Source organism: Dendrobium catenatum, unplaced genomic scaffold (genome assembly GCF_001605985.2).
Source record: "Dendrobium catenatum unplaced genomic scaffold, ASM160598v2 fragScaff_scaffold_156, whole genome shotgun sequence".
In the NCBI taxonomy this organism is placed as follows: Eukaryota; Viridiplantae; Streptophyta; class Magnoliopsida; order Asparagales; family Orchidaceae; genus Dendrobium; species Dendrobium catenatum.
In genome coordinates this window covers 5,491,314-5,507,165 of record NW_021318618.1, presented here as the reverse complement: position 1 = coordinate 5,507,165, position 15,852 = coordinate 5,491,314, and the positions used below count along the sequence as shown (strand labels likewise).

The following is a 15,852-nucleotide window of genomic DNA, read 5'->3' as shown; positions in this document are numbered from 1 at the left end:
TTTGGAGAAATCCCTAAGGAGAGGGAGAAACGGATACCAACCAACCTTGAGGACGGCCGGGTTCGTGGTCTTTTTTATCTTTGTCTTGATTTTCCTCCTACTTCCCCTTGCTACCACACCGGCCACTCTTCTTACCCTCACCCGAACGCACTTGTCCTTTCTTGCTCTCAACCCCCCACCAGCAACCTACCACGAGCCTTGCCAGCCGGCACTCTTGGCCACCTCTCCCTCTTCCTTTCTACCTTTATTTCTATTTCGGTTTTTGACGCATAATGGGCGGATTTTTTGAACTCAATACAAGTAATTTGAAATCAAAATATTTCCTAAAAACACAAATCATTTTAGGAAAGTATTTAAAACTCATTCAAATCAATTTACAATTGATTGGAATTTTTAAATGGCTTTCCTAATTTATGAATCCCAAGTTGGCATTGCAATAAATTTAATTGTTTAAAGCCCCTTTCTTCCCATTAATTGCCACCGGCCCGCCCAGGAATTACTTTAGGAAATATTTCCTAAACAGCCAAAGTATTTTTTTTTTTAAATATTCTCAAAAGCTGAGCTCTTTCCTTACCCGAGATTCTCAAGGCCCACCTCCATTAATTCCTTCCAAAATCCTGTTTCTCCTTTTGGAAGTCAATCCCTGTTTTCCCTCTTGCTCCACCGCCATCTTCCTCTCTCCATCTTGCCCGAGAAAGCTTCCCCAAGCCAAGAGCTCTTGAGTGGGAAAGTATTCACAGTTTTCTCTCCACTACACTTTCTCCCCTTCCAATCGTTCAAGTAAAGTTGCTGCTAGAACCACTTGCTCCGGCCATCAATCCCTATGGTTAGAATCTAAGATTTTCTCTCAGATTTTGGCCAGAAAACTCTGAAAATCTTTTCAGATTTTTGAAGGATTTGGATTGTTTCTTCAACACACAGTGGAGAGAACATCTCGTCTCTTCCCCCTTGGATAATCTTCAAGAGTATTCGCTACCGTGGAGAGATTTCAATCCTTCATCCATGATTTGACGGACGCCATTGACAAACTTCTTCAACATCCAGGCGATTTGTTTCTTGACTCTGACTAAGGTGAACTCCTCCCCTCTTTTCAATTATTTTCCTAATCCCCTAATTTTGTAGGTGATGACGAATCACAAGGAGCCGTGCTTCACCTTTTCCTAAGCTTAGTAAACGTAGGAGTTTATCCCGCCACTGCCTAAGCTTAGTAATCGTAGGATTGAGTGCACTTTTATTAGCTTCTAATCTTAATGTTAAATTAGGGATTTTGTTGAAAACTATTCTATTGCATGACTTGATTTTCAAGGTTGTTTTAGTAGTCCAAGTGCTTAGTGTGCAACTAAGCCTAAACGGAAGTGACCACTCTTTTGTTTTATTTGATCGTTTGAATTTGCTAATAGTTCTAATTTTAATTGCTCTTATCAATAAATCGTGCAAATTCTTATTTCATCAATTTTAAAGCATTTAGTCCTGCATCACCATCACTCTGGACAAAAGACCTGAGATATCTAAACGTGTAATCTTATTAATGACTTGATCACCCAAAGCCATAATTCCCCCATTAGATCTATTACTACTAAAGTTACACTTCATGTATTTGGTCTTAGATCTACTCAAACGAAAACCTTTAGATTCTAAGGGTACCTTCCATAATTCAAGTTTACCTTCAACTCACTCTGTAGTCTTATCAACAAGAAGAAAATCATCAGCAAAAAGCATACATCAAGGTACATCCTTTTACAAATGTCTCGTAAGAACATCCATGGTGTTAAAAAATTTAAATTATAAGCTAGAAAAAACCTAATATAGTTCTACCACCTTCATTAGTCACTACAAATCAATAACCACCATGAATGTTTTTAAAATCTTCTATCTCTATACTAACATTTCCATTTAAATCTCCTCAAATAAAAAAAAAAACTTTTTTCATCAAGAGGTATCTTTTATATTAATTCTTCTAAGTCATTCCAAATTTTTAATTTTGAACACATTCAAACCTACGTGAGTAGTAAAAGCACTTATGATTAATAATCTTACCATCAATAGCAATCTTTAAAACTATAATTCCATCTCAAATTCTATTAATTTCTACAACATTATCCTTCAAACTCTTAACTATAATCACAATTATCTCATTTTTAGTACGACTCCTTCCTGAATGCCATTATTTAACCCTAAACTATCAATCTCTTTAGCCTTCTTTCCAACCCAATTAGTTTCATGAATACATAGAATATTTTATCTTTCTATGAATTATAATATTTATTAATTTTATTAATTTGCTTGTACCTATCATAATTCTAGTTTTATGGGCTACCTTTTTTTCCCACATATGTGAATGATATGAAAACCCTTGTTTATTTAACATTGTACCCGGACACCGGTTCAACGGACCTTACACACTTCTCACTATATTCAGGCTATACAACGCATCATTTCTAGGGAACGCCTTAGCATTAACACAAAGTATTAAAGAATTTATGTCATAATTATTCTACAAGTTTTACGCTAGCTTCCGACTACCTAACGTAACCCTCCCATTTTCTCACCCAGCACTTGGGACCTGACAACAGCAATGTTTAGCTCTTATAGAATTAGCTTCCATTTCAAAAGGATTATCCTCTAAGTATCCTAGATTTATGAAATAGTTTTGGTTTTAAGTTAAAAAAATTTTAACATGTTTTCATCAATAAATATAGCTGGCATTGGGAATTTAGTTATCAATGAAATTCATAATTAATACCCTCTCCGAAAACTCCTCAAAAACTATATAAAGAGGGGAATTAAAGTTCTATTAGAAAGCAAGGCAACAAGGGAAGAAAAACTAGCATGAAAGAGAAGGAGAATAAGATTAAGAAGCTAACAAAAAGTGAAATACTAAACTAAGGTTATTTTCTAGTTTGCTATTTTCATCATCATTAATCTCCTAAGCATTATTCGCTCTTTATCCCCTCCTGAAACCACATTAATTCTCACCTTAATACCCTTGATGGCCCATTCATTAAGGAACTAATTTGCCTACTTAAATGCAATAATAAATTATCTACACAAAACTTTCAAGGCATTAATTATCCCGTTGAGGCATTGTAAGAATTTTCACCACAATGATAGGCCAATATATTAAACTATCCTAAAAACAACATCCATCTCGGACTGAAAAGTGGTTCCACATGCATCATCCCCCCAAGTATGAACAAAAGCAAAGTGGAGCATATGGAACTTAACCACCCAAAAATAAAACATACTTGAATCACAATATTAATTGATTTATCAAGCTACGAAGTATGAACACTAAAAGATGTCGTAATTTGTTTAGATGGCAAAGCACCGATAGCCACATGAATAGTCGTCTAAGATAATATCCCAACAATCTATAGCTTTTTGGCACTTAATATACATATCTTTTTGCACTTAACCCCTTTGCATACATTATTTTTCAAGTAAACAATAAACAATAAGCTCAAGCTCTTTATCGAATGCTCATGTAAATAAACATAGGTGCATATCTCCCAATAATGCAAATATCTTGATTACCAAGTTTGTTTTGTTCGCATGTAATTCTTCCAATATGAGTGGAGGAATAATTGTAGCTTTCCAAATTTGCCTCCATGGTTTTGAAAGAGGGAGGAAAATTTTGTAGCTTTCCAAATTTGCCTTTAGGTTTTGAAAAATGGATAGAAGCGTGTGCTAATAGAAGATTGATTCTACCAAACAAAATATCTTATACTACAAAAATTTTCTCATAAAATTGGTTGAAGTTTGGAGCTTTCCTGCTTGTAATTCTATAAACTTATAATATCGAATATTATTTTTCAATAGCAGTCCTCTTTTATAATTCTCTTATAAAAAAGCTTCTTTTTTGCATCCAAATACAAGGTTACACAAATCAATTCATACTAACCTTTTTATGCCACCTCAGGTATGTTTAAATCAAGATCCCAATATGCATCTCACAATCCATCCAAAGCATTTTGTAAACATATTTTACTTTAAATGATCTCTAAAGTGCTACAACAACAACAACGACATCAAGCCTTTATCCCACTACATGGGGTCGGCTACATGAATCTTTTTTCTCGGTTAAGAGTCAAAATCTCATTTAATTTAAATAAAGAAAGGTCATGTCTAATATTTTTCTCTAACCAAGTCTTTTTAGGTCTATCACTACCTTTCTTAACAAAGGTTATATCTAATGCATCTACTCTCTTAATCGGGTCATCAGAAGGCAATCACTTTATGAAACCAAACCATCTAAGGCGACTCTCTCTAATCTTATCTGACAATGGAGCTACTCCAACCTTTTCACGTATAAGCTCGTATCTTGTCTCTAAGAGTAACCACTCATCCACCTGAGCATCCTACTCTCCACAACACTTAACTTAATATTATGCTTCTCTTTTAATGGCCAACATTCTGCACCATAAAGCATTGTAGGTCTAACCACCATCTTATAGAATTTTCCCTTAAGTTTGAGTGATACTTTTCTATCACACAACAAGTCCAATGCATTCATCCACTTCATCCATCCAAATTGAATTCTACTAATAATATCGTCAGCAAAAAGCATACACCATGGAACATCCTCTTGCAAATCTCTAGTAAGAACATCCATGACGAAAGCAAAAAAAAATGGGCTAAGGTTGATCCTTGATGTAATCCCACTTAAATTGGAAAATACTTGGTCAAACCACCTTGTGTTTGAACACAAGTAACAACTTCAGCATACATATCCCTAATAACTTGAATATAAGCATTATTAATCCCTTTCTTTTTTAGATTTCTCCATAGCACTTCTCTTGGAACTTTATCATATGCTTTCTCTAAATCAATAAATATCATATGAAGATCTTCCTTTTTCTCTCTTTACTTCTCCATCAAACCTCTCAATAAATGTATGGCTTCTATAGTAGACCTATCCGGCATGAATCCAGCTTGATTTTGAGAAACATTAGTATCATGTCGTAACACATGCTCCATAACTCTCTCCCATAGTTTTAAAGTATGACGCATCAACTTAATTCTTCTATAATTTGCACATCTTGTGCATCATCTTTATTTTTAAAGATAGTGATGTAGACAAAGGGGGGGTCAACACAAGTTGAGTTTTTCTTTTAATTTCTTGCCTTGTGTCTTTTCATCTTCCCCCTCTCTTTTGGGCTGTTTTCTAGTTCTATGAAGCCTTGGCTGATTTCGGTTTTGAGCTTTAGTTGTTGAATTTTTAGTTGGTGCAAGCTCATTAATATCTAGTAGAAGTGTAGCTCATTATGAGCTAATGTTTAGCTCTAAAGTTGGAGAAGTGTGCAAGCTATAAGGTGAGTGGAACTTGTCTTTTCCTCTTCTTCTTTACCTCTTGAGCTGCTGCCTTTTTCCTTCATTTATTTGCTGGATTGCCGTGGCCTTTATACCCCTTTTAAATGCTGCACCGTGGCTTTCCCTTGAAAACTACTATGACGTTTGGGGTTTCTCTGTGCTGATGCCGTGGCCTTTTTTCCCATTTAAATGATGCCTTGGTATTCCGTGGCTTTTTCTTGATATTGGCTCTACCATTTGGAATTCTCTATTGTTGATATTACCGTGGCTTTATATGGTTTGCTGCTGTTGGTTTTCCTATGCTGGAAACCGAAAGTTTGCCCTGAGTCCTGTGCTGGATATTTATGGCTATTTGGGCTGTTTAGTTACCCTCTCTTGCCTATATATAGTAGATGTTTTGGGCTTTTAAAATATGATATATGATGTGATTTTTGGAGATAAAACCTGCGGGTTTGTTGTTTGGAAAAGCTTGCGAGCTTTGTCCAACTTCCCTCTTTCCTTCCCTCTTTGAGAAAGCTTGCGAGCTTGTCTCCACTTCGTCTTGGCTTCTAACCTCTTTCTTCTCGTCGCAAGTATCCACCTCACATGTATCCTTCTTCTCAAAGAAATGCAACTTTAGGTGTTTGTCTTGTTTGAGTCATTTGTAAGTGTCTTGTAAGAGTCAAGTTTGTAAGTCTTTTCTTTATATGATATAAAAGTTTATGTTTGTTTTAATTTGTCTAGTTTTGTGAGTTCTTGTAATCTTTTATTCTCTAGAAAAAGAGTAATTTTTTTTGTGATCAAAAATTTGGGTTTTGATTGCATCAGATAGAAATCAACACTCTCATTCCCCGCACATCTGGCATCTTTTAAGTCTTCAAAATGATATTAAAAATTTTGGTAAGCCAAGAAATTCATTCATCCCTTAAACATTTCAATACCTCTATTGGAATATCATCCGATCCAACAATTTTTTCACACTTCATTTTCTTTAAAGTCTCCGTCACTTCATTTTTAGTAATGCGCCGATAAAAAAAAATATCTATTTTCATTTAGAGTATTAAAGTCAGTCGCACTTCACAATCTTTATTGAAAGATCTCTGAAATACTCACAAAACTAAACTGAACTTCACACAAACCCTTCGTTCTGTCACTTTTCTTATTTTGTCAACAATTATAAGACTTGGTTTGCATCATATATTGACGTAATAAAAGTATCAGATTAACCCAAATTTGGCTGACAACTTCAATGCTAGGTTACTCAAAAATTCTACAGGAAAATTTAGTAGTGCAATGGTCTAAGCTTCCTTAAAATGGTATTATGTTATAAAAACATGAACATGTCAGGTGAACTAATTTTTACCGGCTGAGAGTGTATTAAGTAGGCTATTTTAACCCAACTTTGACTTTGAAGTATGTTATATCCGAAAATATATTCTACATTGTCTACTTCAATCTTGGACAATCTTTTACATTAGAATTGCCTCCCGGAGCAATTTGATAGCTTTAAAATTGCAGGACAGAGGTGCCTAACTACCTAGCGGTGAGGAGTGAGGAGTCACCAGCAGAGATATGACCGGCGCTGGAGATATCCCACAGTCCAGGCCAGGAGTCCTTGCAATCAGCGCGACGCTGAAGGAGCAGCTCCTGCGTGCTCTCCGCGTATATCCAAACGTGAACAGCCCGGTGGTAGTCTCCGTCCCTGTGCACAAGTCCCCTGCTCAAAATCACGAACAATCGCTCAGTCGGGGTTTTTTAAGAAAAACGTAAAACGAGACTAAGGTAGACAAATAGAAAATATCTGGTCGATAAGAGAAGGATCGGGCCTTGGCTTGGAGACCCCAGTCTTCTCGCCGGTCTTCGTGAGGACGTCGAGGAGCTCATCGTCTTGCAAATGCAGTGCAACCTCCGGCGGCATCGATGGAGATAAATAACCTACGTTCAGGGACAAGAGAGAGATGCAATTTGAGATTTCTCCACTTTGAGCGTCAAAAGAGCGAAGAAAATGGGAATTCCCCGGCGCCAAGGGCTAGCGGCAAACCTTGGTAATTTATGGCTACGTTTATTTTGGGACCAGGTTCGCTTTATCACCCTTAGTGGTTAAGGATATTTAAGAAAAACTTCACAAAACGAATATTTGTATATTCATTTCTGAATTTTATATTTACTTAAACAATATTCCAATTATTATGCAACTTAATTTGATTTATTGGTTATGAACTTTGGTTATTAATTAAAAGGTCTTGAATTCAATTTTTATAAATTTGATGTACATGAAATCATCTTAATTGGCTTAAATACTCCAAAGTATATATTCTAATGATTAAATCACATTTAAATATATACATACAAATAAATTTTACTTTAAAATATTTAATATTAATAATATTTTATGTGTAATTTTAAATTATATATATAATATATATACATTGTGTTAGAGATGTTAATATACAAAAAAATTTCATAGTATTGATGTATTGCTAAATGATGCATCAATGAATCACCAATTTGGATGTAATATAAATAAATATATTTCAATATTAAATTCAAATTATTTGATTTTTTATATTAACAAACTAATATAAAAATTAGCATTTCGATAACACTTGTTGCGGACTAGAACATTAACGGCGATAGAGAGATATAGAGTTTAGTGTCATACTTTTGTATGAAGATCAACATACAAACAAATAAAAAGAGATGGGTGCAATGTTCGTAAGAGACATCAAGATTTTTACTTGGAAAATTCATAAAAGGGGAAAAACCATGAGATCTGACACGGTTAAAATGATTCCACTAGTGTTTATAGTTGATTACAAATGGTGCCCATCCTCAAGGGGAAGGTCTTGGCTCAATGTATCATATAAAGTACATTACATAGTTGGGGTTGGAAGAATCAAATGATAAGGGAGTTATTTTCAAAATAAGTTTGAGCAATTCATTTGGTTGACAGGAGGATGGAAGGATCGTAGTCAGGGGGCCACGAAAGTGGGTGGGACCATAGTCGGCGAGCGACAGAGGCCGAAGGGACCTTACTCGTCTAACACAGTGGTCGAAGGGACCGTAGTCGGCAGGCAACATTGGTTGGAGGAACCATAATTGACAGGCAATGGTGGTCAAAGGGACAGTGATCGACGAGTAATGGAAATTGGTGATGAACGATCTGGTGGTGGTCCGGCGACCGGCGATAGTCGGGCGGAAGTCTGCCAGCCGTCGGCCGCTGGACGGTTGATGGAAGTCGGCGGTGGTCTAATGATGATCATGTGATGCCCATAATCTAATTTGGAAGAATTATTCTTTTAATCTTTTAATAAATGGTAATCATAACTATCTAATATCATTTATCAATAATAACAGAGTCGTCACGATTTACTAGAACTAGGTAGCTTTGTTTGTTGTTTATTAAAAGATTAAAATAATAATGCTTCTAAATTAGATTATGGGGCATCGCAAATCAAGCGAAAGTTTGATGGAGGTCGGTAATTGAATTGTGGTCTGATGGCTGTCAGCGGCCGGGCGGTGGTCCGATGATAGTCGACTAGAGTTCGCCAGCGGTGGTGCTTAGGGGGAGCTCTAGATCCTTGAAGCCTATGTGTTCTCTAGAATCTCCAACAAAAGGTTTAAACCTCAAGCCCCCCTTTAGTGGGAAGTGATGGTCTATTTATAGATTTTTAAGAGTTGCATGCCATATAAATATGGATAAGATCTACGGCAAATTCGGAGTGTTCCATCGAATGGCCCATGTTGATCCCCTTAATCGTAAAGCGTCTGTCAAGTATTTATCTGCCCAAATGATGTTAGAATGAAGTGATCTTGGGCTCGTTGGATTCATCTCATTGAGCCCCTCATTGATTATAAGCATGTTATATTTTAATATCATTTGGTCATCCAATATATGTTTAGAAGCTTCAAAATGTGCTTTGGCCACCAATTTGGACCCATTTATGATCGAATTGAATCGAGTTTGGTGTCATTGGGTACGTCTCTTTGAAATGTTCTGTTGGATTGTAAGTTTATTGAAATCAGAGTTTGGATGGTCCCAATATTTATTTTAGGAGTTTTTAGCTTGGATGTGCCTTGAGATTCGTATCCGATCTATGCGGTTTTTTTAACGTCTCAGGACTAACCCAATTATACCAAAAGTGTTCTAATTAGAATAAAAAAGTTGGCAAATCAAACACTTGAAGAGTAATTAGAAGCTTTGTGATGCTGTTTTATAGATGGAATAATGTATGGATCTCATATGTTTATAATCAAAACGAGCATATCTATGATGGGAATCTAATTTGTCATGAGCTTGATCCATATGGCTCATGTACAACTTGAGGTTCGGCAATTGCCTCTCTCTTATCATTCATTTCTTCCTGATTGCACGTGTGAGATCACAAATATCAAAGATAAACCAAATTGGCCTTAGGCTCTTCCTCCATTTTGATCCCAAATCCCTAACTCCCCTTTCATGTAATCCCTCCCTTCCTAACTTCTCCTCCTCATAAGTGCAATCATGACTAGTGGATATAATAACGAGCAACGACCAATGGCATCCACCTTTGTCTTCCTCTATAAGTTAATGTTTCATTCCTCTCATTTCATTCTCATCAATTACTATATCTTAATTATACCTAACCCATTTTTTTTCTTAAGAATAAACAATAACCTCAAGGCTTAATAACTTCATCAACATGGATTAGTCATTTGATTTGAATCTACCATCAACAACAATCTTAAGGCTGTTTTACCATCATAAATCCATTTAACATATATATAATATTTAAAATTATCATTTTCTAGCACTTACCTGAAAAGATTGTCATCAAAATCCAGCTTCAACGTACTCATATTGTCATTAGTGATTTAAACAGAAGCATTTACAACTGGTATAAATATTTTGATACAAAGGAGATATAATATATCTTCAAGAAATCATAGCCAACTTGTTGTAAAGCTCTTGGATCTAATGGAATGATTAAAAATCCAAAACATATAAGTAAATAGCTCAAATTAATAGCAACATAAATAATCATAGCTACTATAAAATCCAAATAATAAAAGTAACTAAACATGTTTTATTTCATCAAAATGCATACATATACAATAATCCATCTTATCAATCAGTTTACACATCAAAATAATTAAGAAATGGATTACAAAAAAAATACATTAGTCTTTTAAATCTAACAGATCATGCCTCTATCACTTTTCTACTCCATTGGGTCTTTACATGATTCTAAAATAGTAGAGTATTAATAGAGTGGAATTTTTCATATATCAGAACATCTTCAATGTCGTGCTACGAACAATGCAAATCCAAATACAGCAGTAACTATATTATAATATCAATGCAATATTCAAATAATGCAGAATTGTCACAAAAATCACATTGCTTGTGTGACGTTATACTCACTATTTTTTTTTTTTTTCATTCAAATTCTAACTTCATAGGGGTATGTATACACATGAACATTTTAAGACTTTTATAAAAATATTGCAATTGTCAGAAAAGTCTCAATATGATTATAAACTAAAAAATTGCATAGAAAAGCAAACCTATAAAAATCTGATTCTATATAGTCAAAATGTTTGGAATAAAAAGTATGATGACATATTAACAGTTATATGGTGAAAACATCATAAAACTTAAAAAAAAAAAGTATCCATAAATTTTAATAAAATTAGGACTTTTGAAGTCTATCTCGTGCTCTACAAAATCTCTAATTGGCCTGACATACAAAACCTGAGATTCAGCATCCAAAATCTCCTCCTCTCATTCTCTCTTCTTTTTTCTCCTCCTCCCTTCTCCAATAATGGTTGGGTGGGTTGAGTTTTTGCAATTGGTTAAAGATATTTACATTTTGAAATTTGCCAATCCAGCTCGACAACGCGGCGCTAGCCTTCTCTTGCTTATGCATTCCTATAAAATATTCCATATTCGCCCATAATCTTACCATTGGAGAACTTGGAGCCACGACAATGCAATTCACCACCGTAGCGCATGCTCAAATCCTTTCCCTTACTTGAGAGCTCAATGATGTAGAGCCACTCAACGCAACGCCGCGATGCTCCTAGAATTACTTTGATGACTTCAAATTTCACTTTTTCAACCCAATTCTTGACCTACTTGAGGTTTTCTTAAACATTATTGGACTTATAATTACTAATCAAATGACAATCATTAGCAAAAAATATATAATTTTCGGAACAACGAATATTACACTTTTATTGAAACACAATGATGCTTGTAGGTATCAAGCTTCCTCAAGAATGTTATGGCATTTGGAACTGGTCATTTCCATGAAGATAACATTTTATTTAGGTTTAAGGTTTGTTTAAACTTTTAAGTTTCAATAGATACTTTATTATAAATACTTCTATACATCTGGATACCCAAAGAAAACATGTCTAATGGACCATCTAGAATATTTGATTAGATATTTTATAATAGACACATGTAACATATTATGAATATCTTGAAATTGATAAATCATGTAAAATGAAGATAAGTGCATGCATAGAAATTTTTAGGAATCTAACAACTAATTTTAAATGTTTTTTAAACATATGATATAGAGAGATATAACAAAGACTTTTAATGAGCTCGTAAAGTTGAATTTTCTTAAAAGTAGCTCAATATGAAACTCATATTAAGGTTTTTATTAAAGACATGAGGTTATATTGAGAGTGGACCTATTATCGGTTCGACAACATTGGATGCCTAACTAATGAATATTAAATGTCATTGTTTGAAATGTTATGGCAATTTTTTTAAACACATGACGATGTCATTGTCCATCTCCATTTAAAAGGGCTCACAAAATATTATCATGTCTGGCATGCTCATAGTGAATCATTGAGTAGGAGAAGTGTTACAGAATCAACTCCATTGAAAGTCTTTGAGCCTAAATGTTTCATTGATATGATAAAAGATGTTTAGGATGCTCAAGTTTAAGATGTTGATATAAGTGACGTCTATATGTCTAAAATCTAAGAAGTAAAGATTATGGTAAAATCTTATAATTTAATAACAAACACCAACAAACTTTTATGGCATGGCTATAAGTGTCATTTAGAAGTATCAATAGTTGCTTAGTTGATCATTTATAAAGCTAAATTCTATATATCAAATGCTTGTCATGATTGATAAATTCCATCATAAAGTCAGTGCTTCTAAATGACAAGAATATCATAAAACATATGCATAAATAAAAATAAAAACTAATGAAAAATCTTGGTTTTACCATTAAAAAAAGTGATGCTTGTGTAAAATATTATTTTTTATTCTACATAGATATAAGCAAACATTCAAAATATGTTGTTTGTCAAGACCTTAATGCATGCCCATAATAAATATGGTTAGGTAGCAGAAAGTTTTTTTCCTATAAGTTTGAAAGTTTTTATAATTGATGCAAATGTTTCAACAAATGTATATGCCTACTAAAATTGTAGAGAACATGACTTGGCATGCGGGTGTGATGGTGCATCCCTTAAATGCACAAGGCTTGGAAACACTTTGATCATGCATAGCCATTGTTTACTTAATAAGTACATAATGTTATACTTGGGATATGCATATATAGGTTTATTCCATTCGAGCATTCAAATACTCCATATACATGCTTGATAGTTCTAATTATTGCATATCTCCTTGGATGTGCATGAATCAATCCTTTATTTTCTTATCATTAAGATCAAAAAGCCCACAAGAAAACATTGATGTTTTCTTACAATTATTGATTAATGAGTTGAAGATAACTTTTTGGAATAATGGTGCACAAAAAGCAGAACTTTTAAATGAGAGCCACTATCATGTCAAGAACTAGTAATTCTTTTCCTTATGCTACATTATATAGATGAAGTAAACATGGAAATGTAATGCCCCAACACCTAAACTTGTAAAATTTATATCTTGCATATTCTGTAATTAATCTACCATACCTATTGATTTCATTTTATAATAATCCAACCAGTGAAAAATATCAATATATCAAATGCAATGCCCCAACTCCTAAATCTGATACGAAAATTTTAGGTTGGGGTCAACCCATTTAAAAAATAGATCATGTTTGTGTTCTAATTACTAACTTGTTTGAAAATTTGGATAGTCACGTACCAGGTTAACTCACTAACCTAAAAATGATGCAAATTTAAATCGCATCCCGTAACCTATAGTCCCAAACAATGCCATGCTCACCTTCCTAGCTCTCACTCTCGCCCACTCGCGATGGCGCCCCTCGCTAGCACCCGTGCTCATACTTATGCCCCGTGCTTGATGCTCTCCTATTGCCTTGCTCGCATGAGCGGGTTGGTAGGTTGGGTCGAGCCAGTTTAGGTTAGGGTGGGTTAGGTCCGGGTCTGAATTCCTGACCCATTTGTCTAATTAGGATGACTTCATGTCGGATTAGTTACAGGTGAATTAGGTTCAAGTTGGACCCAAACCTGATCTGAAAAATCATTTTGACACCCCTATCTATAGCTAGGATCACACTATAAATATTTTATTTTAAGGAAAGCCCATCTATCAATGTCTATAAGTATATATATCATATACTATGTCATGTTGTATCAGTTTCAATAGTACCTCAATTAGTTTTATATATTAGTTATATCTATCAACCAATTAAATGTACCATCATATAAATACAATCATAAATGTGATTATAAATAACAAGGTATGACATCCAGCTTTAATATAATATTTTAATTCTTTCATCTATCAGTCATGAGTATTTATTCATTATTCATTGTCATTGATCCATCATTATTACAACTAACTTTCAATAATCTAAAAAGAGTAGTGACCCTCTGCTCGCCACCATAATTGAGTCAATCAACTATAGGCTAGCATCCACAATTATACCACAAACCTTTTTATTTTAAGGAAAGTCCATTGACCTAACTTTTTTACGCATGATATTATATTTTAAGAGTCAATCTATATTAATTATAGTATTAAGAGCTAGCCTTTCTTGCTTGCATGCAATTATTACTCTCATTTCATATCAGGCATGCCATTTTTGTATGCAATATAAGTCAATATCATATATGAAATGCACTAATCTAAAAAATGTAGGAAATTTAAACACTATTCATTCACTTCAAAAAATCTTAACTATCCATCCACCAGATAAATTCAACAATACTATAGTCAAAATACTTAATACAAGTTTTATCTATTATATACAAAAAGTGATGTAGTGATTGTTCATTTAATCTGAAAAAAAAAAGTATTTTTATCGAAATGGGGAAGATTGACTTTATTAAACTCAAAGTCAATGAAAATTAGAGTGTCATTCAAGTTACTATAAATATATGAAATATATGAACAAAATCATGGGGACAAAAATTCCCAAAATCATATTCTCTCTACTCCCTCTCTCTCTCTCTCTCTCTCTCTCTCTCTCTCTCTCTTCCTTCTTCTCCCCTCTTCCTTTCATTTATCGACTCCTTCCCTTTATCGGCTCCTTCCCTGCATGAAAATGGAATAAGGGGGAAGCGGCTAAGTGGTGAGAAAATTAATAATAATAAAAAAAATTAGTGTCTAGCACCGCGACGCTCTAATCCGGCACTGCAACGTTGCATGCTCATTCTATATTTACTAAAAAAATATAGAGCATCGATGCCGCCACGTTGAATTCTGGCTCCCCAGCATGAACCCCCCAAAGTCCTAGCACTCAAAATCATAATGTCGCAACACCAATGTTTAAAAAATTTAGACTTTTCAAATAATTTAATTTGAGTACTCTGAGTTGTTATAGGAATTTGGCAAGTCCGGATCACATTGAACAAAATAAAGCATTCATATGGGTATATGGTGTCAAGGTTGATTGTCATCAATAATTTTTAACACTATATCATCATTATCACATGTACAAAGATAAATTTAGAAGAGTAGTTAGATGATTATCTAGTATGCCACTTTCGAGAGATGTTATATTTCTAGGGTGTAAATAATACTTAAAATAATATTTGGCTAACACAACAAATACCAAAAACATCCCTTGATGTGATAAGGAGCATAAATGAACAAAAATAAATATATATTGAGGGTTACCATATTGGTACACCAATCTTATTCGTCATAACCTTGATATAATTCATTTTAAGAAGAGTGTTTTCGATAATATAGTTAATACAAAGTTGGATATCAAGCACAAAATAAAAGATAGTACAAATGCAAAACTTGATTTGACATTGATACGTAAGAGGCCTAAGTTTACGTGATCACAAGTTTGTGGAATGAAGACACATGATTTTTGTATATTTATGCAAACATTATTGTCAATAACATTAAAGATGATGTGAAACGTACATGCGAAGATGAGCTAATTAATAAATTTGCACGCTTAATTTTAAAGAGAACAAATAATTATATCTTTATAATGATTTGAACGACGAGATAAAACATTAAGAGCGGTAAAATGAGCTTAGGCTCAATCACATGCGTGGAAGTTAAGATTGCAAACTAGTCAATTAATGTGACGTTGCATACATGATTGGTTTTCAACCATAAATCCCAATGCTAACAATAAGACTAGTCACTACGAGGAGATCCCTCACTCAACTCTT

General features: G+C 34.1%; 1 protein-coding gene across 1 annotated transcript; it reads right to left on the bottom strand.

Moving 5' to 3' along the window:
* Window positions 1–6,797: 6,797 nt before the first annotated feature.
* Window positions 6,798–7,356, bottom strand: LOC110113451 (nudix hydrolase 3-like). The gene is made up of 2 exons (XM_028701479.1): window positions 7,116–7,356; window positions 6,798–7,006 (listed from the first exon to the last, which is right to left on the bottom strand). Exons 1-2 carry the CDS (start codon window positions 7,205–7,207, stop codon window positions 6,823–6,825), a joined length of 276 nt encoding a protein of 91 aa, XP_028557312.1. The 5' UTR covers window positions 7,208–7,356; the 3' UTR covers window positions 6,798–6,822.
* Between the last annotated feature and the right edge of the window lie 8,496 nt (window positions 7,357–15,852).